This window comes from Oncorhynchus clarkii, chromosome 32 (genome assembly GCF_045791955.1).
Source record: "Oncorhynchus clarkii lewisi isolate Uvic-CL-2024 chromosome 32, UVic_Ocla_1.0, whole genome shotgun sequence".
Lineage (NCBI taxonomy): Eukaryota > Metazoa > Chordata > Actinopteri > Salmoniformes > Salmonidae > Oncorhynchus > Oncorhynchus clarkii.
Window position 1 is genome coordinate 18,143,690 of NC_092178.1, and position 25,601 is coordinate 18,169,290.

Consider the following 25,601-nt stretch of genomic DNA (forward strand, 5'->3'; position numbering starts at 1 on the left):
GTAAATTATTTTGATACATTTTGTTGTCATTTCCATAACATTTCACAGTTTTCTTTCCACAAATGTTTCCTACCATTGAAGCACAATGTTGCATTTTTGCAACGTTTCCAGAAAATTGTACTACACATTTGAGAAAAAAAAACAGATTATTGTCATAATCAGAGGCCTAATACAAGTATTTCTGAAGGGTAGTAACATTAATTCCTCATTTGTATCTATGCTTGGGTCTCACAGGGTTAAGGAAATGGATGGCTGGAATGAGGAAGTTAAAATACGAACCTACAAATGTGACTCTCCCATTGTATAAACATTGGTTTATATATTCAAGATTACTCTTTAGTTTATATGTATTCAAGATTACTCTTATTTGATTTTGAAGTGTCTGCGCCAGCAATTTATTTGACTAAGCCGGTCAAGGTTGGGGCGGCAGGGTAGCCTTGTGGTTAGAGCGGTGGACTAGTAACCGAAAGGTTGTAACCGAAAGGTTCAAATCCCCGAGCTGACAAGGTACAAATCTGTCGTTCTGCCCCTGAACAGGCAGTTAACCCCCCCCCCTAGGCCGTCATTGAAAATAAGAATTTGTTCTTAACTGACTTGCCTAGTTAAATAAAAGTTTAAAAAAATGTTGATAACCTGGTCTAGAACCCATGTTTTATCTTTGAACTGAAATATAAACACATTTTTAAGGAACAAGGTAAAATAAAACTGATGATTAACTCAGGGCCTGGGTCACACAGTTTTTCCAGTATTGCACCTTTGTTGCTGCAGAATGGTACAGGATAAGTGTGAAACTGTTATGAGATGGAATAATGCCACGTTGGACCTAAACCTTGTCACACTGTGAACTCTTCAACTTAGAGTTGTGAAAATGTATTTTGGGCTCTACAGTATCTTGAAGCACCCCTGATGTTGCTGCAGTTATGGAGGCTGTGTGTTGGCCATGTCTGTCTTCTCAGGGTCAGAGTGAAAATGCTGACTGACTCCACAGAGAGCAGTGTCAGTTTACTTTAAGTAGCAGATAGTATGACTTCTCTGTCTAATTGGTGATGGTGACCACAAAGTGAGGACATTCTGAGTAACGTCTGCTTGAGGAAATGACTGCAGTGCAGTCTAACTATCAGTTCAGAACAACCTCAGCTCTACATTACTGTAATATAGCTACTGCTGACTTAGGTTTCTGCCAACATGTCTGTAACAGTCTTGAAGGAAGACTTCTGGACAGATAATGTGAACATAACACAATCAATAGACTATAGCTGTTTATCAGATGCTGTAGGTTGAGAAAATTTTTTGTTTGTCTTTGTCTTTTATCTGATTATTTGGGGAAATACGGTGCCTTCAGAAATGATTCACACCCCTTGGCTTCTACCACATTTTGTTCTGTTACAGCTTGAATATAAAATTGATTAAAATATATTTTTTAAATTGTCACTAGCCAACACACAATACCAATAACACACAATACCCCACACAATACCCCATAATGTAAAACTGAAATTATGTTTTTAGACATTTTTACAAATGAAAGCCGAAATGTCTTGAGTCAATAAGTATTCGACCCCTTTGTTATGTCAAACCTAAATAAGTTCAGGAGTAAAAATGTGTTTAACAAGTCACATAAGTTGCATGGCCTCACTCTGTGTCCAATAATAGTGTTTAACATGATTTTTGAATGACTGCTTCAGCTCTGTACCCCACACATACAATTATCTGTAAGGTCCCTCAGTCGAGCAGTGAATTTCAAACACAGATTCAACCACAAAGAACAGGGAGGTTTTCCAATGCCTCGCAAAGAAGGGCACATATTGGTAGATGGGTAAAAATAAAATCCGACTGACTATCCCTTTGAGCCTGGTGAAGTTACTAATTACACTTTGGATTGTGTATCAATACACCCAGTCACTACAAAGATACAGGTGTCCTTCCTCACTCAGTTGCCAGAGAGGAAGGAAACCACTCAGGGATTTCACCATGAAGCCAATGGTAACTTTAAAATAGTTACATCGTTTAGTGGCTGTAATAGGAGAAAACTGATGGATCAACAACATTGTAGTTACTCCACAATACTAATCTAATTGACAGTGAAAATAAGGAAGCCTGTACAGAATACAAATATTCCAAAACATGCTTCCTGTTTGCAACAAGGCACTAAATAAATACTGCAAAAAAGTGGCAAAGGAATTCACTTTTTGTCCTGAATACAATGTGTTATGTTTGGGGCAAATCCAATACAACACATTACTGAGTACCACTCTCCATATTTTTAAGCATAGTAGTGGCTGCATCATGTCATGGGTATGCTTGTAATCGTTAAGGACTGGTGGGTTTTACAGGATAAAAAGAAAATGAATGGAGCTAAGCACATGCAAAATCCTAGAGGAAAACCTGGTTCAGTCTGCTTTCCAACAGAAACTGGGAGATGAATTCACCTTTCAGCAGGACAATAACCTAAAATGCAAGGCCAAATCTACACTGGAGTTGCTTACCAAGAAGACAGTGAATGTTCCTAAGTGGCTAAGTTACAGTTTTGACTTGAATCTATGGCAAGACCTGAAAATGGTTATGATCAACAACCAATTTGACAGAGCTTGAAGAATTTTGAGAAGAATAATGGGCAAATATTGAACAATCCAGGTGTGGAAAGCTCTTAAAGATTTAGCCAGAAGGACTCACAGATGTAATCACTGCCAAAGGTGATTCTACAAAGTATAGACTCAGATGTGGGAATATTTACAGGATGTAAATTTGATATTTCGGTATTTAATATTCAATACATTTGCTAAAATGTCTAAAAGCATGTTTTCACTTTGTTATTATGAAGTATTGTGTGTAGATGACTAAGAAAAATGAATTGTTACATTTTGAATTCAGGCTGTAACACAACAAAATGTGCAATAAGTCAAGGGGTACTATGAATACTTTCTGAAGGCACTGTAGTCTATCAGTGATGACCTTTTGAGATTAAAGTTGTGTAGCTGTAACTCAAGATAAGGTTTATTGTCTCTGTCGACTGTGAACTTTGTCAGGTAGCATGCATTCACTGAATGGGAAGCTAAACTAATTACCTATCCCTGGCAACCTTGTTGTATGGAGAGAGAGTGGGCTATGAAACCAAACATCAAATATATTAAATTATTATTTTGAATGTAGGCTTATGGGGATTTGTTGTGGCAAAATATGAATCAAATATCATGTGTTTAATATTAACAATAATGTTAATATTGCCATAATAACATCAACATTGACCATAATGTTAACATTGACCATAATCATGTTAATATTGACTATAATCATGTTAACATTGACCATAATCATGTTAATATTGACTAATATCATGTTAACATTGACCATAATAATGTTAATATTGACTATAATCATGTTAACATTGACCATAATAATGTTAATATTGACCATAATAATGTTAATATTGACCATAATAATGTTAATATTGACCATAACATCAATATTGACCATGATAATGTTAATATTGACCATGATAATGTTGTTTTTATAAGATCATTACCACATGATGACTGTTCCTTTGATAATGTAATGTCACACGTTCGTTCAAGGCTATGACACGTCACAAACCCATTATATAGATCCAGAAATCCTGCTAGGCCCTTCAGAACAAAATCTCCCACGATGCAGCAGTTTCACGCTCATTGCTCTTCTACTCTGCACATGCCTTTCTTTCATCCAAATATGTTCAAAGTAACACAGGTGGCAAACCACTGAAGGTCTACTTTGGGTACCTCATTGGATATTCATACTCACACTTACATCCAAAGACCCTTCAAACAGCTTCATGTTTGACTTGGAGACAGGGGATCTCCTCCTCATATCCTGTTGACAATGACACAAGGATGTGTTAAACCAGTCTCACCTGGCCCAGCCTCTGTTCTGATGATGTGTTGTAGGGTGGTCGCCCCTAGACACTGATCTTGGGTCAGTTTTCAATTTTCCACAATAATGGTTAGGATTGGGGGAGGGAAAGCTGATCACAGATCTGTACCAAGGGGAAACTTCCCCCCCATAGCTTGAGATGCACTTGTGACAACAGGTGTGTAGCAGGTGTTACAGTAATGGCAGTCCACTAACCATTTTGAGGGCCAGGCGTTTATCTTAGTCATTGTCCCTAAATACTGGACCCAATCATCCAGCCACACGGTCAATACAAATGATGGATGTCCATGGAAAGTATTTTACTCCAGTCTTTCATTTACATTGCGATGGAAGGATCGTGCTCAGACAACACCTTGCCAAACATACATTTTACTCCTGCTCGTTATACTTACACAACATGTAACACAACATTGGTCTCATTCTCATTGGTCAAGTAGATGAACACTTTGTGAATTAGTTAACATGGCAACATATGGCTTCTAGATTATACTGAAGGTTGTGTATGCATTGGTACGTCTTACCTTCTTGGTTTGCCGTGAGAAAGTTTCTCTTAGTCACTGCCAGGAAAAACTATGGGGCTCAATCATCCAGTCACACGGTCAATGCAACATTTTGAATGTTGTCCATGGAAAGTGCAAATAACAGCAACATTTCCCCCTCCCCTTTTAGACCATTCAGACAGTACAAGCAAAATTCTTGCTTGAGAAATTGCCCTTTGCTAAGAAGCTATTTTGATTTATTTTTGACCATTTTAAATTGAAATATTCACAGTAATGTACTTCATTGTACAATTATTTGATATTTAGATAACAACAGCTAGTGATGGTCTTCATCAAGACAGTTGTGGCCATTGAGGGTGTAAGTGTGTCACTTGGCACACATATTTGCCTGTGTTCTTAGCAACATATTGTACTGACATTTAAAAAACTAACTTGCCATTATTTCATAAAAAGTTTATGCTGAGTTTACAATGAAGACAGGTGATTTGGACATGTACCCATCATTCGGGTGAACTGCAATGGTCACTTATTTATGGAATGGTAGAGAAGCACACCTCGCCTCTGGACCAATCAAAGGCTAGCTTACAGGTCGATGAAATCTCTAACTTCGTAATTATAGAGACCTGTATGATGAACTTAAAAACCGCGCGTGGAATGATCTGCGCCACTCGGGAAACAACTCATCGACTAAACTCACTGTTTTAGCACTTATTTTTTGATAATTTTTTTATAGAGTATTTTATCTTTATTGATAAAACAATGGAAACTACATATAAGTATTTCCCCGTTATTCTCCTATGTCTGAGTATTAACCTATTCAGCTATGCGTGGTATTCACCTGTGGATGTATATGACAAAGTGGTGGAGCTCGTGTCGCCAGGAGAGGAATACCTGGATGAAATGTCACTTCGCTCCTTTTTCAAACTGTTAGAGAATCGTGTGCAGTGCCCTGGTGTGTCGTGTGAAAAGGTAACTTTTTTCCTACACTCGCTACAGCTTGCGCTTTAGGAAAGGTCGAGGTCCATTCTGCACCTGTTACTGTGCTGTGCGGTGCGCTATACTACTGGAGACTACGCTGTACGTACAGTCACAGTTCTTTGTTAGACCAATAGCTAAAATATATGCGTATTTTTTTTATTTATCAGTCTCTGACAGAGTTTATTTTTATTTTTATTGATACATATATCTTGAACACTGAGCAATTATAAAGTTAAAGCTTGCTCCATAATGTTTAAAACATATATATATTGTTATTATTACTGTATTATAGATTAAAAACAATAATGATTCGTGTTATTATTACACAGAGAGATATTACATGACGTCAGCATTGCAGATTGTTTTGTACCCGATTTTTGTAACAACATTTATCCCGACCATTATGTTCTTACTATTGCAATGACATAAAACCAACACTAAAACAGGGTAGTAGATATTATAGAACAATGTCTTAGGCTTAAATGGCGTATGGCTGGGTTACAAGTATTAGCATAGCCTTCTATATGACTATTACAATGAGCATACACCCAATATAATATTTTATATTAATGCTTTTCTTTTACATCACCAATTCATTTGAACGTCTTGGTTGTATCAACCTTCGCTGTGCAGGTTGTTTAAATTGTATCTTAATGATCAGGCATTCTATTTTCCTTACATTTCTGAAATTCTATTTCATATTTCTTTCAGTCAGTCCGACCTGCATCAAGCTCAGCCTCTTCTAAAATACATTTACATCTGACTGAAAATGTGTGGAGACTTTTTCCTGTTCCTCCAGTTTTGCATTTTGCCTCCAGCACATTCACTAGTTGGTTTGGGATGTGCGGTAGATTCAGACCATTATCTACATTATGATACTGTACAAAGTCACTGTATGTCCTGACTAAAAAACCCAGAGTATACTCTGCTCTTAAAGATCAGAAAATGTCACCCAAGTCAAACCAACCCAAACTCCTTTCCTTTAGCTTGTGGTCATAATGACAAAACAATAAGACCTTACGTTTGTTTTCTCTTATAAATTAGACCTATATTTGTCCTTAGTACATAAATAATCTACATGTAACACTGAAGCTTGTTTCTAGTGCCTCTCTGTGCAGTCAGTAGACCAGCTGGTGGGTAACTTTACCAGCACTGGTGGTCTCCTTCACAACGAGGCCTTCTTCAGAGTAGCGGCAGGATGCCACCTCTACCTCAGCTCTCCCACCGAGGCCTGCTCTGCCGTGAGGGCAGGGAGGTGGGGGGATGAGACGGACCACCTCATCCAGGAAATCACAGGCCATGACCACCTCATCCAGGAAATCACAGGCCATGACCACCACGTACACAGGCACAGGGATGGGCATGGACACGGAGACATGGAGAGCAGTGGGATAGAGACTCTGCTCCGAAACATGGAGAAGCACTACAAGCCTGATCAGCAGTACGACCAGGTTGGAGCTGATGTGTAATAATTAAGTAATAAGGCCCGAGGGGGTGTGGTATATTGCCAATATACCACGGCTAAGGGCTGTTAAAATTTTAACAATGCAGAGTGCCTGGCTACAGCCCTTAGCCGTGTTATATTGGCCATATACTGCAAACCCCCAGAGGTGCCTTATTGCTGTTATAAACAGGTTACCAACGTAATTAGAACAGTAAACCAGGAGATTGCGTCATACCTGTGGTATATTGTCTCATATGCCATGCATTTTAGCCAATCGGAATCCAGGGCTGGAACTACCCGGTTTATAATGAAGAATAGCAAAATACTGTATATACTGACCTGTTTTCGAAATAGTTAATTTGTCTCAACAAAGTATTTCTATTCAACAGTGTAAGTCTGTCCTGTCTTGTTATCATGGTCATTTAGCACTGTCTCACTGGTCAAGACATCTTAGAGGAGAGCAGCGCGTCAACTAGTGATGGTGAGCCTCACAACACAGATGTGGTGTTTGGATACATAGTTTACCATGCTTTACGAGGTGACTGCATGACAGCCAGAGCACTACCTGAAGAAGAGTATTTTTTGGATTTCATACTCAACCGCTTCGGCTCTGACAACATCACAATTCATGGTACCGTACGTTAACCCTTTAATGTTGTTATTACTGTCATATTACCTCATAACAAGTGACTATTCCTATTAGTAGGAATCATTTTGATCTTATTCTTTAGTTTTAGTTTTATTACACTGCCATGTAATGTCATCCTCCTGCCTGTACTTCAACCTACTCATTCATCCATGTTGTGTCATACATAATTCATCATTTATTTAGCATGTTGCCCTTGAGGGGCTATGTTATTAACATTACCCCATATATTACTTTTCCCCAGGGGCGCAACTTTCACTGGGGACGGGGGGGACATGTTCCCCCCAGTTTTATAATTGGAATGTGATACAAAACGAGGCAACAGTGTGCTTTAGGACCATGCGGACGACTCCGAGGTGCCGGGTAGGCTCTTGGAGTGTTAATCTGACTGAAGAAAAAAAAGTTATACAAAAAAATATGTCCCCCCCACTTCTAAAGCCAAAGTTTCGCCCCTGCTGTTCCCCAATGTCCTGCTATATACAGTACATTACCACCAATCATATCATTCTGATTCATCTCTGTAGAGCTGGAAGTTATTATGAAGAGCTTGCAACTGGGTGGAATCCACAAAGAGGATCACGATCATGAACATGGAGATCAAGATGGACACAACAATGACCATGGTCATGATGATCATAGTCACCACAGTACCGCTAGCGGGGGTCGAGGTGCTCAGAGTGGTTGGAGGGGTCGAGGTGGAAGTGCAGCCTTCAGGCAGAGTCACGAGGAGGGGTACCACCAGATGAACATCAGCAGCTGGGACCTGGTAATTATTATACTGAACCACCCCAGCGCTTGGTGTGTCATTATTTTACTGAACCACCTCAGCGCTTGGTGGGTAATTATTATACTGAACCACCTCAGCGCTTGATGGGTAATTATTATACTGAACCACCTCAGTACTTGGTGGGTAATTATTATACTGAACCACCTCAGTACTTGGTGGGTAATTATTATACTGAACCACCTCAGTACTTGGTGGGTAATTATTATACTGAACCACCTCAGTACTTGGTGGGTAATTATTATACTGAACCACCTCAGTACTTGGTGGGTAATTATTATACTGAACCACCTCAGTACTTGGTGGGTAATTATTATACTGAACCACCTCAGTACTTGGTGGGAAATTATTATACTGAACCACCTCAGTACTTGGTGGGTAATTATTATACTGAACCACCTCAGTACTTGGTGGGTAATTATTATACTGAACCACCTCAGCGCTTGGTGGGTAATTATTATACTGAACCACCTCAGTGCTTGATGGGTCATTATTTTACTGAACCACCTCAGCGCTTGGTGGGTAATTATTATACTGAACCACCTCAGTACTTGGTGGGTCATTATTATACTGAACCACCTCAGTGCTTGATGGGTCATTATTTTACTGAACCACCTCAGCGCTTGGTGGGTAATTATTATACTGAACCACCTCAGCGCTTGGTGGGTCATTATTATACTGAATCACCTCAGTGCTTGGTGGGTCATTATTATACTGAACCACCTCAGTGCTTGATGGGTGATTATTTTACTGAACCACCTCAGCGCTTGGTGGGTAATTATTATACTGAACCACCTCAGCGCTTGGTGGGTAATTATTATACTGAACCACCTCAGTACTTGGTGGGTCATTATTATACTGAACCACCTCAGTGCTTGATGGGTGATTATTTTACTGAACCACCTCAGCGCTTGGTGGGTAAATATTATACTGAACCACCTCAGCGCTTGGTGGGTAATTATTATACTGAACCACCTCAGTACTTGGTGGGTAATTATTATACTGAACCACCTCAGCGCTTGGTGGGTAATTATTATACTGAACCACCTCAGTACTTGGTGGGTAATTATTATACTGAACCACCTCAGTACTTGGTGGGTAATTATTATACTGAACCACCTCAGCGCTTGGTGGGTAATTATTATACTGAACCACCTCAGTACTTGGTGGGTAATTATTATACTGAACCACCTCAGCGCTTGGTGGGTAATTATTATACTGAACCACCTCAGTACTTGGTGGGTAATTATTATACTGAACCACCTCAGTACTTGGTGGGTTATTAGGTCAAGGCCTTAGCTTCACTCTCTCTTCGGGGGCTTAAAGGCACAGCACACACACACACACACAAACACACACACACACACACACACACACACACACACACACACACACACACACACACACACACACACACACACACACACACACACACACACACACACACACACACACACATAAACCCACCCACACTCCTTCACTCTGATTCATTATCAAACTGCTAAACCCCTGGTGTCTGCTGCTCCTCCTGTGTGTTGTAATGAGCATTAGATGTGCTTTAGATTGCCTGAGCTATTGGGAGCTATAGGATTCCCTCCATGGTAACATCTCTATTGGAGAAATTGAATGAAAAGGAGCACAGCTGAGGCATAATGACATGTCACTTGTAAAAGTGGTCCCCACTTTATAAATGCCTAATCTCAAACTAAACCCAGAACTAAAATCTTGTGTAATTTGGTCAGATGTACCATTTATGTTTACATAGTCTTTCCACAAGAGATGAATGAATGCCCAATGACATCTTTCCTTTAGTCATTAAGGAGTGTTCATTTAAGGCATTGACTAGAACGAATTGCAAAAATCACTGAAGCTGGGGTCTTATATCTCCCTCCCTAACTTTAAGCATCAGCTGTCAGAGCAGCTTACCGATGGCTGTGTACAGGTACAGTGAATCTGTAAATAGCACACCCAACTATCTCATCCCCATGTTATTACTTACCCTCTTGCTCTTTTGCACCCCAGTATCACTACTTGCACATCTACCACTCCAGTGTTATTTCGCCTCTGTGGCCCATTTCTTACCTACCTCCATACTCTTCTACATTTGCACACACTGTACATAGATTTTTATATTGTGTTATTAACCATACCTTTGTTTATGTGTAACTCTGTGTTGTTGTTTCTGTCGCACTGCTTTGCTTTATCTTGGCCAGGTCGCAGTTGTAAATGAGAATTTGTTCTCAACTAGCCTACCTGGTTAAATAAAGATGAAATAGCTGAATAGCTGAAATAATAGCTGTAAATACTGTGCTGTGCAGTGCATCAATGTAAAATGGAAATGCAAATTAATTATTCAATTAATATACTTGTCTACTCATCCAAATACTGTATCTGACTGTGTCCCAAATAGCACACTATTCCCTTCATAGTGCCCAAAACAGTGCACTATAGGGTGTTACAGCCCTGTTTCCTCCATATAGATGTGTTTTATCCCTGTTTCCTCCATATACAGTGCCTTGCAAAAGTATTCATCCCCCTTGATATTTGTCCTATTCTGTTGCATTACAACCTGTAATTAAAAGGTATTTTTATTTGGATTTCAGGTAATGGACATACACAAAGTGAAATGAAAAAAATCACTTGTTTAAAAGAAGAAAAACAAGAAAAAAATAGAAAAGTGGTGTGTGCATATGTATTCACCCCCTTTGCTATGAAGCCCCTAAATAAGATCTGGTGCAACCAATTACCTTCAGAAGTCACATAATTAGTTAAATAAAGTCCACTTTTGTGCAATCTAAGTGTCACATGATCTCAGTATATATACAGCTGTTCTGAAAGGCTCCAGAGTCTACAGCACCACTAAGCAAGGGGAACCATGAAAACCAAGCAGCTCAGGTCAGGGACAAAGTTGTGGAGAAGTACAGATCATGGTTGGGTTATAAAAACATATCTGAAACTTTGAACATCCCATGGAGCACCATTAAATCCATTATTAAAAAATTGAAAGAATATGGCACCACAACAAACCTGCCAAGAGATGGCCCCCTCACCTAAACTCACAGACCAGGCAAGGAGGGCATTAATCAGAGAGGCAACAAAGAGACCAAAGATAACCCTGAAGGAGCTGCAAAGCTCCGCAGCAGAGATTGGAGTATCTGTCCATAGGACCACTTTAAGCCGTACACTCCACAGAGCTGGGCTTTATGGAAGAGTGGCCAGAAAAAAGCAATTACTTAAAGAAGAAAATAAGCAAAGACATTTGGTGTTTGCCAAAAGGAATGTGGGAGACAAAAATGTTGCTTTTTGGCTGTCAAGGAAAGCGCTATGTCTGGCGCAAACCCAACACCTCTCATCACCCCGAGAACACCATCCCCACAGTGAAGCATGGTGGCAGCAGCATCATGCTGTGGGAATGTTTTTAATCGGCAGGGACTGGGAAACTGGTCAGAATTGAAGGAATGATGGATGGCGCTAAATAAAGGGAAATTCTTGAGGGAGACCTGTTTCAGTCTTCCAGAGATTTGAGGTTGGGATGGAGGTTCGCCTTCCAGCAGGACAATGACCCTAAGCATAGTGATAAAGCAACACTCGAGTGGTTTAAGGGGAAACATTTAAATGTCTTGGAATGGCCTAGTCAAAGCCCAGACCTCAATCCAATTAAGAATCTGTGGTATGACTTAAAGATTGCTGTACACCAGAGGAACCCATCCAACTTGAAGGAGCTGGAGCAGTTTTTCCTTGAAGAATGGGCAAAAACCCAGTGGCTAGATGTGCCAAGCTTATATAGACATACCCCAAAATACTTGCAACTGTAATTACTGCAAAAGGTGGATCTACAAAGTATTGACTTTGAGGGGGGGAATAGTTTTGCACTCTCAAGTTTTCTGTTTTTTGTCTTATTTCTTGTTTGTTTCACAATAAAACATATTTTGCATCTTCAAAGTGGTAGGCATGTTGTGTAAATCAAATGATACAACCCCCCAAAAAATCTATTTTAATTCCAAGTTGTAAGGCAGCAAAATAGGAAAAATGCCAAGGGGGGTGAATACTTTCGCAAGCCACTGTACATGTGTTTCAGCCCTGTTTCCTCCATGTATACTTCTTTCATCTTTGTTTCCTCCATGTATACTTGTTTCATCTTTGTTTCTTCCATGTAGACATGTTTAAGTGCTGTTTCCTCAATGTAGACATGTTTCAGCGCTGTTTCCTCAATGTAGACATGTTTCAGCGCTGTTTCCTCAATGTAGACATGTTTCAGCGCTGTTTCCTCAATGTAGACATGTTTCAGCGCTGTTTCCTCAATGTAGACATGTTTCAGCGCTGTTTCCTCATTGTAGACATGTTTCAGCGCTGTTTCCTCAATGTAGACATGTTTCAGCGCTGTTTCCTAAATGTAGACATGTTTCAGCGCTGTTTCCTCAATGTAGACATGTTTCAGCGCTGTTTCCTCAATGTAGACATGTTTCAGCGCTGTTTCCTAAATGTAGACATGTTTCAGCGCTGTTTCCTCCATGTATTTGGTATTTTATTAGGATCTCCATTAGCTGTTGTGAAAGCAGCAGCTACTCTTCCTGGGGTTCACACAAAACATGAAACATGACATAATACAGAACACTAATTGACTAGAACAGCTCAAGGACAGAACTACATACTTGTTTAACGGCAGACATAGCCTACATATCAATACATGCACATAAAATATCTAGGTCAAATAGGGGAGAGGCGTTGTGCCGTGAAGTATTGCTTCATCTGTTTTTTTAAACCAGGTTTGCTGATCACTTGAGCAAAGAGATGGAACGGAGTTCCATGCAATAATATCTCTATATAATACTGAAAGTTTTCTTGAATTTGTTCTGGATTTGGGGACTGTGAAAAGACCCCTGGTGGCATGTCCGGTATGTAAGTGTGTGTGTCAGAGCTGTAAGTTGACTATGCAAAAATGTAGAATTTTCAACACATTAATGTTTCTTATAAAAAGAAGAAGTGATGCAGTTAGTCTCACCTCTACTATTAGCCAAGAGAGACTGGAATGCATAGTATTTATATTAGCCCTCTTATTACAGTGAAGAGCAAGATGTGCCGCTCTGTTCTGGGCCAGCTGCAGCTTAACAAGACCTTTCTTTGCGGCACTTGACAATATGACTGGACAATAATCAAGATAAGACAAAACTAGAGCCTGCAGGACTTGATTTTTGGAGTGTGGTGTCAAAAAAGCAGAGCATCTCTTTATTATGGACAGACCTCTCCCCATCTTTACAACCATTGAATCTATATGTTTTGACCATGACAGTTTACAATCTAAGGTAACACCAAGTAATTTAGTCTCCTCAACCTGTTCAACAGTCACACCATTCATTATCAGATTCAGCTAGAGGTCTAGAGTTTAGGGACTGATTTGTACCAAATACAGTGCTCTTAGTTTACGAGATGTTCAGGACCAGTTTAATACTGGCCACCCATTCCAAAACGGACTGCAACTCCTTGTTAAGAGTTTCAGTGACTTCATTAGCTGTGGTTGCTGACACGTATATGGTTGAATAATCAGCATACATGGACACACAGGCTTCGTTTAATGCCAGTGGCAGGTCATTGGTAAAATGGAAAAGAATAGCAGGCCTAGAGACCTGCCTGCTGTATATCATACCATACATGTTTTACATTAGAGAGAGGCTTCTATAAAAACAAACTCTGAGTTCTATTAGAAGAAAAGCTCTGAATCCACCATATGGCAGAGGTTGAAAAGCCATAAAACATACGTTTTTCTCAACAACAGGTTATTGGCAATAATACAGCTCCCACAATCTTCTTATTATAAATTTATTTCAACCAATCATCAGTCATTTATGTCAGTGCAGTACATGTTGAGTGCCCTTCTCTATAAGCATGCTGAACGTCAATTTATTTACAGAGAAATAGTATTGCATTTGTTTGCAACAGTTTGCTAAGAGCTGGCAGCAAGCTGATAGTTCTGATTGGGTAGCAGAATGACTTTGGCTTCTCTCCAGGCCTGAGGGCACACACTTTCCTGTATGCTTAGATTAAAGATATGACATATAGGATTGGCTATAGTCAGCTACCCTCCTCAGTAGCTTTCCATCTAAGTTGTCAATGCCAGAAGGTTTGTCATTATTGATCGATAACAAAAAGAAATCCACCTCTCCCACGCCAACTTTACAAAACTAAAACTTACAATGCTTTTCTTTTATTATTTGTTTTTAATGCATAAATATGAGTTAGACTGTTCGTTGTTGGCATTTCCTGCTTATGTAGATGTGTTTCAGCCCTGTTTTCTCCATATAGACATGTTTTAGCCCAGAGGAACTGGTAAAGATCCATGGGCTGAATGGATCTAGCCTGTCCAGGTATGACGTGGCCCGGCTTAGCCCAGCCCTGGTCCAGCAGATCCTCAGTGGGGCCTGCAACAGCACCTCTCCCCCCACTGGACCATCAGACCAGCTCAGCACCATAGAGAGTGAGTGGACTGCTACAGTCCTAGCTCCATGCTTCTGCCTCTGCATTGCTTGCTCTTTGGGAGTTTAGGATGGATATATGTAAACTTCTGATGTTAAAAGGGATTTATAAAATATATGTGATTGATTGACTACTATAGTACACACTCTATTCAACACTCACTCCTCTCCTTTTGATACAGAAAGGCCCATTCATCACTATTTACGTTTTAATGAAAAGGGAATGATAGTGAGACTCTGCACCAATACATTTACTATGTTCATAAATATAAACACTCCAAACTTTAAACTATACTGAACAAAAATATATAATCAACATGTAAAGTGATAGTCCCATGTTCCATGAGCTGAAATAAAAGATCCCAGAAATGTTCCATATACACAAAAAGCTTATTTCTCTTCAATTTTGTGCACATGCTTGTTTACATCCCTGTTAGTGAGCATTTCTCCTTTGCCAAGATAATCCATCCACCTGACAGGTGTGGCATATCAAGAAACTGATTAAACAGCATGACTGCAGGAATGTCCACCTGAGCTGTTGCCAGATAATTAAATTTTAATTTCTCTACCTTAAGCCGCCTCCAACGTTGTTTTAGAGAATTTGGCCTCACAACCGCAGACCATGTGTAACGCCAAGCCCAGGACCTCCACATCTGCGTTCTTCACCTGTGGGTTCATCTGAGCCACCCAGACAGCTGATGAAACTGAGGAGTACTTTTGTCTGTAATAAAGCCCTTTTGTGGGGAAAAACTCATTCTGATTGGCTGGGCCTGGCTCCCCATTGGGTTAGTGGGTGGGCCTATACCTTCCCAGACCCACCCATGGCTGCGCCTCTGCCCAGTCATGTGACATCCATAGATGAGTGCCTAATGAATTGATTTAAATGGACTGATTTCCTTATATGAACTTTAACTTGAAAGTGTTGCATGTTGCATATTTTTGTTCAGTATAGATGGATGTTATCATTAGGTAACATCCACAGTATGTGGAATATATTATCATCTAACATACCTTTCATGGCTTGACTGACTGATTTGCTTAAGTCCTGTTATTACTGTATACGTTGAACCCAGTAATGTTAATTCTCTCTCTCCACAGAGTATGTGTATGCCACCATCGCCAATCTTCTGATCTGTCTGGCCGCTGTGGTTGGCGTTGTGGTGCTGCTGTGTACTTCCTGTAGTAGTGTCTTCCAGCTCATCATCCAGTTCTGTGTCAGCCTGGCCGTGGGCTCCCTCACTGGGGACGCCCTGTTGCACCTCCTGCCTATGGTGAGCACCACAGTACCATATTCACATTACCGAGCCCAGCTGATTCAAGCTGAGCTGTACTGTGCTGGCCTGGTTACACACCCATCATAGTTTCTGGAACTGTGCCTGGAATGGACAATGTGGGAAAAAACACGGATTTAGACTTTATACTCACTTTATAGCATAACAGGTATATCATCAGGTATCATCTGGTTATTGTTCAGCAGCATTACCCTTTAGATTGTACCAGCAGCGCATCACACGCAACATCACAATCTGGCCAGCTAGGCCTCTTTCTCCTCAACACTTCCTTGAAGTGTTATGATTAAAGGTCCAATGCAGCCGTTTTTATCTCAACATCAAATCATTTCTAGGTAACAATTTAGTACCTTACTGTGATTGTTTTAAATTAAAATGGTACAAAAAAATATAAAGAAATATATTCTAAACAAAGCAATTTCTCAAGCAAGAATTTTGCTAGGACTGTCTGCGAGTGGTCTGAGTTGGGAGGGTGAAAACTAGTCGTTATTGCCAGAGGTTTGAAACTCTCTGTTAACTAATTTACTGCATGGTGATGTCACCATGGAAGGCCAAAACTCCATCCCACCAAAACAGGCTGAAATTTCAGGGGGTCTTTTCAAACAGCTCTTACACCAAATGGCCGTTGTCATAATTTTCACAATTTCACAGTATTATTCCAACCACATATTGTGGGAAATAAATATAAAACACAGGAAATCCAGTTTTTGACTGCACCGGGCCTTTAATGTCTGTGCGACCCAATGATCATCTAGATGTCTGAGGGCCTTTGATTAAACTTAACTCCACAATATACGATGGAGTTGTACTGCAACTAGTGTGGGCGGACTGGAGCTACGACTTCACATAAAATGTTTTTTATCAAGAAATACTGATTTCAGCACCCAAAGAATAGCTTGCATTTACACATGACATTGTTGCCAATCAACTGCATCGTACATTGTCGAGTTGAGTTTAGTTGGCTAATTTCCCCCAGGGCAGACAGACTCTTCTAAAGGAGATCCAGAACTTCCTGTTCCTGTAGCTCAATCCTTTTAGATCCATGCCAACATCACAGGACGACATATTAGCAGGCTGTCACACCCTATCCTCAGCTACAGTGTAAAATAATGTGATTAAGGAACTGAAACGACACCCTCTCATTGGACAAACCGAGAAATGGGCCGATGTTGCTTCGGGGAATCTTCGGTCATTACAAAGCCAATGATGAGAGTAACATAACCCTGTGTCCCAATGGTGCTGAAATTGTTTCTTATCCCCCTCTTCTCTCCTTAACAACTACCTATTGAGAGGACATGATTGGTGAAAGCAATATGGTGGATAGGTACCAGTCTCCGCTCTAAACATTCATCTGTCAGAACAGTGGCATGTGAAGGAGGCCATTTCAGAGTAATTGACCCACAGGTTGATTGCATCACCAGTATTTGGTTTTATCCTTCCCTGTGTATTGCCGTCATAAAGGTTACATAACACTGTCATAACACTGTCATTATAATGACATTGGGCTGACTGTGTCTGACCGTGTTGTGACCATGTTTCCTCTTTTGATTCAGTTCCTAGGCCTCCATGTTCACAGTGAAGGAACAGACCACAGCCACTCAGAAGAGGTTCCAGACTACATCTATAAGATACTGGTGCTGATGGCTGGCATCTACTGCTTCTATCTCATGGAGACTATTTTCTCCATCATCACCACGCACCATGCTCCGCATCACCATGGGGTAAGTAGTGTCTATTACCTTGGTCTGTGTTTAGTAGGGCCCAACGTAGCAAAATGTTTGCATCAAGAAACAAAAATCTGTGACCTTATTGGACAATTTCAGGTAGTACCTCCCAATTTCACTCTGTTTCGAAATGTTATCTTCTTTTCTGAACCCCACTGTTCTCTCCGCTTACTGGTTCAGTGGATCCATGGTGAAAAAAACTCCCACACTTATATTTGCAATAAACTTTTAATGAAGTGCAATGCTTCGGTCACATAAATTAGTCAGGTCTTACTGGTTCCAAAATGTGATAATTGTTAGGTAATAACAGTAGATACATGTTATATGCTGTCTGCAATCAAAAGATATGATATTATGAGCACATTGTCTCATTGTGTTTCCAGGTGGAGTCTGAGCCCCATCACTGTGACCATGGTAAAGTCCTGGAGATGTACCTGCAGGACAAAAAGAACAAGCAGTCTGTATCGCAGACAGACCTGGTAGGTTCTGTACCAGTTATTCACAGAGACCTGGTAGGTTCTATACCAGTTATTCACAGACACACCTGGTAGGTTCTGTACCAGTTATTCACAGACAGACCTGGTAGGTTCTGTACCAGTTATTCACAGACAGACCTGGTAGGTTCTGTACCAGTTATTCACAGACAGACCTGGTAGGTTCTGTATCAGTTATTCACAGAGACCTGGTAGGTTCTGTACCAGTTATTCACAGACAGACCTGTTAGGTTCTGTACCAGTTATTCACAGACACACCTGGTAGGTTCTGTACCAGTTATTCACAGACAGACCTGGTAGGTTCTGTACCAGTTATTCACAGACAGACCTGGTAGGTTCTGTACCAGTTATTCACAGACAGACCTGGTAGGTTCTGTATCAGTTATTCACAGAGACCTGGTAGGTTCTGTACCAGTTATTCACAGACACACCTGGTAGGTTCTGTACCAGTTATTCACAGACAGACCTGTTAGGTTCTGTACCAGTTATTCACAGACAGACCTGGTAGGTTCTGTACCAGTTATTCACAGACAGACCTGGTAGGTTCTGTACCAGTTATTCACAGACAGACCTGGTAGGTTCTGTACCAGTTATTCACAGAGACCTGGTAGGTTCTGTACCAGTTATTCACAGACAGACCTGGTAGGTTCTGTACCAGTTATTCACAGGCAGACTTAGTAGGTTGTAAACCCTCTAACCTCTCTCTTGGAGAACTGAGTCAGACATAGATCCATGACTGAAAAGCCGGTTTCATAGTAAGACTATATTTTTACCTGGCACAGCATGTAGTCTTACGTCTCTACTATCCGTGTTTCTGAACATCTTTTCCCTCACTAACCCTTTCACTGCTTTAATTCAGGTGTTATTATTCTGTAATATTCTGATCCTGCTAGGTTGATAGCAATGACACAGAGAAAGCCTTTCCAGAACAAAACCAACACTCAAGAGGTAAGAAAGTCTTCTGGTTCTACTTACAACCTTTTCACAAGACATTACATCTAATCAAAGTTTATTGGTCACTTGCACAGGAAAGCCTTTTTATTTTTATATGAATGTTTGGAAATATATACGCAATAATATACAATATAGACTAAGAAATGTGTTAAAGTAAGTCGTGACATGACTGAGTAGCAAAGATAATAATAATAATAATAATAATAATAATAATAATAATAATACAAAAATAGGTCAAGGTTTGACATTCAGGAAGTAGCTACAATGTCAAGCTGTCAAACTGTAAACTTACTGTGCGAGTCAAGTCTCAAGTCTAGTCAATGTTTACACACATTCAGTGTGACGAAGAGTAAGGTGCACAAGAGAGCTGTGTTCTTTTCTAATGAACAGTTAAAAAGGGATATTTGCTAAAGGGATAAAGCATTTTAGCTGCAGGTACAACCCAAATGTCCCTGTCATCGTTGTAAATTATAATATCATTTACAATGATACCTTAGAGACTGCTGCCCTACAGTACATAGTAATTGAACACTGGTCACTTGAATCATGTTTACCACTGTACTGTTTTAGCCACTCCATATGTATATATTGTATTCTAGTCAAAACTCATCCTATATAACTACTGCTGTACACATATCTTCTGTTCATATACTGTCCATACTGTCTATACACACCATTATTTATATATATATATATGTACAGTTGAAGTTGGAACTTTACATACACCTTACCTTAGCCAAATACATTTCAACTCAGTTTTTCACAATTCCTGACATTTAATCCTAGTAAAAATTCCCTGTCTTAGGTCAGTTAGCATCACCACTTTATTTAAGAATGTGAAATGTCAGAATAATAGTAAAGAGAATAATTTATTTCAGCTTTTATTTCTTTCATCACATTCCCAGTGGGTCAGAAGTTTACATACACTCAATTAGTATTTGGTAGCATTGCCTTTAAATTGTTAACTTTGGTCAAATGTTTCTTGATGCCTTCCGCAAGCTTCCCACAATAAGTTGGGTGAATTTGGGCCCATTCCTCCTGACAGAGCTGGTGTAACTGAGTCAGGTTCGTAGGCCTCCTTGCTCACACACGCTTTTTCAGTTCTGCCCACAAACTTTCAATAGGACTGAGGTCAGGGCTTTGTGATGGCCACTCCAATACCTTGACTTTGTTGTCCTTAAGCCATTTTTCCACAACTTTGGAAGTATGCTTGGCGTCATCATCCATTTGGAAGACCCATTTGCGACCAAGCTTTAACTTCCTTACTGATGTCTTGAGATATCCACATATTTTCCTGCCTCATGATGACATCTATTTTGTGAAGTGCACCAGTCCCTCCTGCAGCGAAGAACCCCTACAGCATGATGCTCCCACCCCCGTGCTTCACGGTGTTCTTCGGCTTGCAAGCCTCCCCCTTTTTCCTCCAAGCATAACGATGGTCATTATGGCCAAACAGTTCAATTTTCGTTTCATCAGACCACAGGACATTTCTCCAAAAAGTACTTTGTCCCTATGTGCAGCTGCCAACCGTAGTCTGGCTTTTTTATGGCGGTTTTGGAACAGTGGCTTCTTCATTGCTGAGCGGTCTTTCAGGTTATGTCGATATAGGACTGTGGATATAGATATTTTTGTACCTGTTTCCTCCAGCATCTTCACAAGGTCCGTTGCTGTTGTTCTGGGATTGATTTGCACTTTTCGCACCAAAGTACGCTCATCTCTAGGAGACAGAACGCGTCTCCTTCCTGAGCTGTATGACGACTGTGTGGCCCCATGGTGTTTATACTTGTGTACAATTGTTTATACAGATGAAGGTAGACCTTGAAATACATCCACAGGTACACCTCCAATTGACTCAAATGATGTCATTAGCCTATCAGAATCTTCTAAAGCCATGACAGAATTTTCTGGAATTTTCCAAGCTGTTTAAGTCAACTTAGTATATGTAAACTTCTGACCCACTGGAATTGTGATACAGTGAATTGTAAGTGAAATAATCTGTCTGTAAACAATTGTTGGAAACATTACTTGTGTCATGCACAGAGTATATGTCCTAACCGACTTGCCAAAACTATAGTTTGTTAACAATAAATATGTGGAGTGGTTGAAAAATTAGTTTTAATGACTCCAACCTAAGTGTATGTAAACTTCCGACTTCAACTGTATATACACACTATATATACAATGTATGTGGACACCCCTTCAAATTAGTGGATTCGTCTATTTCAGCCACACCAGTTGTTGACAGGCGTATAAAATCGAGCACACAGACATGCAATCTCCATAGACAAACTTTGGCAGTAGAATGGCCTTACTGAAGAGCTCAGTGACTTGCAACTTGGCACCGTCAAAGGATGCCACCTTTCCAACAAGTCAGTTTGTCAGATTTCTGCCGTGCTAAAGCTGCCACTGTCAACTGTAATTACTGTTATTGTGAAGTGAAAACATCTAGGAGCAACAATGGCTCAGCCGCAAAGTGGTAGGCCACACAAGCTCACAGAACGGCCCGCCGTCTGCTGAAGCGTGTAGCACGTAAATATCGTCTGTCCTTGGTTCCAACACTCACTACCGAGTTCCAAACAGCCTTTGGAAGCAACGTCAGCACAAGAACTGTACGTCGGGAGCTTCATGAAATGGGTTTCCATGGCCGAGCAGCCCAATACAAGCCTAAGATCATTAGTTCCAATGAAGGGAAATCTGTGTGGAAGAACTTGACTGCGCAGAGCCCTGACCTCAACCCCATTGAACACATTTGGGATGAACTGGAACGCTGTCTGCGAGCCAGGCTTAATCGCCCAACATCAGTGCCCGTCTTCACTAATGCTCTTGTTGCTGAATGGAAGCAAGTCCCCACAGCTATGTTCTAATATCTAGTGGAAATCCTTCCCAGAAGAGTGGAGGCTGTTATAGCAGCAAAGGGGGGACCAACTCTATATTAATGCCCATGATTTTAAAATTAGATATTTGACGAGCAGGTATCCACATACAGTACTTTTGGTCATGTAGTATATTCTGTATTTACAAATATATATATACAATTATTAACAATAGCTGCATTTTGAATGGACTTATTTAGACAACTGAGCCTCTCTCTGAGTTTCCCTTCTGTCTCTCCCCTCCACTAGAACAGCGTCTGCTACCCTACATGGTTACCATAGGGGACGGGATACATAACTTTGCCGATGGCCTGGCTATTGGAGCGGCCTTTTCTGTTTCCTGGAAGTCAGGTCTTGCCACGTCTTTGGCTGTGTTCTGTCATGAGCTACCTCACGAACTGGGTGAGTGGAGCACCGACTGATTCCTTTAGTTGGCCATGTTGAAAAAGGCTCTTGAGAATAAGGTCCAGCCATATATATATATATCATATATATATATATATATATATATATATAAATATATATATACAGTATATATAATCTATTCTAATACTTTATTGTTTGAAATGAAAGATAATCTTCTGAAATCAAACAAATCGAACTCGATATATATATTTAGTTAGATTTGTTTGATTTCAGAAGATTATCTTTCATTTCAAACAATAAAGTATTAGAATAGATTAATAGCAATAGATGAAAGGTAGATGATTAGCAGATACACAGTTTAGCCATTTGGCTCTGTTTCTAATTCACACAATCTTTCCAATGACATCAATCTAAGACCGACATTTGATCACCAGTGTCATCCCTTTATACCCCTCCTTTCTCCTTTCTCTCCATCTCCCAGGTGACTTCGCTATCCTGCTGCACAGCGGGGTGTCAGTGAAGAAGGCCTTGATGCTGAACGTGGCCAGTGCCCTCACATCCTTCATCGGTCTCTACATCGCCCTCACCATCTCTACTGACCTGGCCACCAAGCAGTGGATCGCTGCCATCACCTCTGGTCTCTTCCTGTACGTGGGTCTGGCTGACATGGTTAGTATGCTAGTTTTACCTCATTCTCAAACAGGATAGGAGGAATAGCTTCTTGGTGGTTCTTTTCAAATGAGAATCTGTCGCACGAATAGTTCAATTGCTTTGACTTGGGCCTTTAGCATCTCCTGGCCATGTGACCTGACCAGGAAGAACTCTGACCCCGAGTTATGACACAGTTGCTCCTATTCCTTTCAGAAATGCCTAATTTCCTCTATAAATATGATATATTTTGAACAATGAGTTAAATGCATTTGATTGTCTTAATCCTCATCCCCCAGCTCCCCACCATGGTCCATGTGGACAACCGTAGGCCCTGGCTCATGTTCCTGCTGCAGAACGTAGGACTGCTGTCTGGCTGGGGCATCCTGCTCCTCCTCTCTCTATATGAGGATAAAATTGGCTTCTAGAGCCTCCCATTCCTAACACTGTACAGTACAATACAATTACAAATGACACTATGTAGGCCATGCTATATTTCATCTGTTTTACTGTATCTGTAACACGCTTGGTATTTCTATATGATACAACATTTCCTGACATTACTTTTCTAGATGTTATACACAGTATGAGCATACAGGCTAGTTCTGGTGTATCTTATGCATCTAACACATAGAAGTATAATCTGTTGGTGTTCTGTGTGGACACATCCTGCCGTAGGTGCTAATGTTACTATTTGAAGGGATATCATCTGAATGTGATTAGTTCAAACTGTAATTTATACAACCTATATTTATAATGGGACTCACAGGTCCTCAGGCTACTTCCTCTCTAATTGTCACACCTTTTGTATTAACCTCATGTACAGTGTCTTCAGAAAGTATTCACACCCCTTGACTTTTTCCACATTTTGTTGAGTTAACGCCTGAATTGAAAATGGATTCAGATTGTGTCAAATCTTGTGTCACTGGCTTATAAAAAATACCCCATCATGTCAAAGGGGAATTATGTTTTTATAAATGTTTACAAATTCATTAAAAATGAAAAGCTGAAATGTCTTGAGTCAATAAGTATTCAACCCCTTTGTTATGTCAAACCTAAATAAGTTCAGGAGTAAAAAATGTCTTAACAAGTCACATAATAAGTTGCATGGACTCACTCTGTGTGCAATAACAGTGTTTAACATCATTTTTTAATGACTGCCTCATCTCTGTACCCCACACATACAATTAATTATCTGTAAGGTCCCTCAGTGGAGCAATGAATTTCAACCACAAAGAACTGTTTTCCAATGCCTCGCAAAGAAGGGCACCTATTGATAGACGGGTAAAAATGAAAAAAGCAGACATTGAATATTTTTTTGAGCATGGTGAAGTTATTAATTACACTTTGGTTGATGTATCAATACACCCAGTCACTACAAAGATACAGGTGTCCTTCTTAGTTGCCAGAGAAGAAGGAAACCACTCAGGGATTTCACAGTGAGGCCAATGGTAACTTTAAAACAGTTACAATGGCTGTGACATAAGAAAACTGATGGATCAACAACATTGTAGTTACTCCACAATAGTAACCTAATTGACAGAGTTAAAATAAGGAAGCCTGTACAGAAGACAAATATTCCAAAACATGCATCCTATTTGCAACAAGACACTAAAGTAAAACTGCAAAAAATGTGGCAAAGTGAGGAACTTTATGTCATGAAGACAAAGTGTTATGTTTGGGGAAAATCCAACAAAACAAATCACGGAATAACACTTCATATTTTGAAGCATGGTGGTAGCTGCATCATGTTATAGGTATGCTTGTCATCGGTAGAGGACTAGGGAGTGTTTTATGATAAAAAAAAGAAACAGAATGGAGTGAAGCACAGGCAAAATCCTAGAAGAAAACCAGGTTCAGTCTGACAAATTCACCTTTCAGCAGGACAATAACCTTAAACACAAGGCCAAATCTACACTGGATGTGCTTACCAAGATGACATTGAAAGTTCCTGAGTGGCCTAGTTACAGTTTTGACTTAAATCAGCTTGAACATCAAATCAAATATTACTGTGAAATGCTGAATACAACAGGTGTAGACTTTACAGTGAAATGTTACTTACAAGCCCTTAACCAACAATGCAGTTCAAGAGAGTTAAGATAATATTTACTAAATATACCAAGGTAAAAAAATAATGTAACACAAGAAAATTACATAACAATAACGAGGCTATATACAGGGGATAGCGATACCGAGTCAATATGTGGGGGTACAGGTTAGTCGAGGTATTTTGCATAGTGACTATGCATAGATAATAAACAGCGAGTAGCAGCAGTGTAAGAAGAGAGGGGTCCTGGATATACAGTAGGTCTTGGATGGTCCTGGATGGTAGGAAGCTTGGCCCCAGTGATGTACTGAGCCGTACACACTACCCTCTGTAGAGCCTTGAGGTCAGATGCCGAGCAGTTGCCATACCAGGCGGTGATGCAACGGGTCAGGATGTTCTCGATGGTGCAGCTGTAGAACCTTTTGAGGTTCTGGGGATCCATGCTAAATCTTTTCAGTCTCCTGAGGGGGAAAAGGTG

The 25,601-nt window shown here is 40.2% G+C and overlaps 1 protein-coding gene across 3 annotated transcripts; it reads left to right on the plus strand.

Moving 5' to 3' along the window:
• The first annotated feature begins 5,009 nt into the window (after positions 1-5,009).
• LOC139391869 (zinc transporter ZIP4-like) lies at positions 5,010-24,088 on the plus strand. 3 transcript variants are annotated; one of them, XM_071139477.1, is made up of 12 exons: positions 5,010-5,375; positions 6,488-6,835; positions 7,255-7,459; positions 7,999-8,240; positions 14,559-14,730; positions 15,827-15,999; positions 17,571-17,738; positions 18,125-18,220; positions 19,129-19,183; positions 22,312-22,464; positions 22,910-23,097; positions 23,376-24,088. In XM_071139477.1, exons 1-12 carry the CDS (start codon positions 5,166-5,168, stop codon positions 23,502-23,504), a joined length of 2,139 nt encoding a protein of 712 aa, XP_070995578.1. In that variant the 5' UTR covers positions 5,010-5,165; the 3' UTR covers positions 23,505-24,088. The 3 variants fall into 3 exon arrangements, with proteins under 3 accessions (XP_070995578.1, XP_070995579.1, XP_070995580.1); XM_071139478.1 differs by having other exon boundaries at positions 5,029-5,375; positions 7,255-7,309; XM_071139479.1 differs by lacking the exon at positions 5,010-5,375 and adding an exon at positions 5,419-5,483.
• The last annotated feature ends 1,513 nt before the right edge of the window (positions 24,089-25,601 follow it).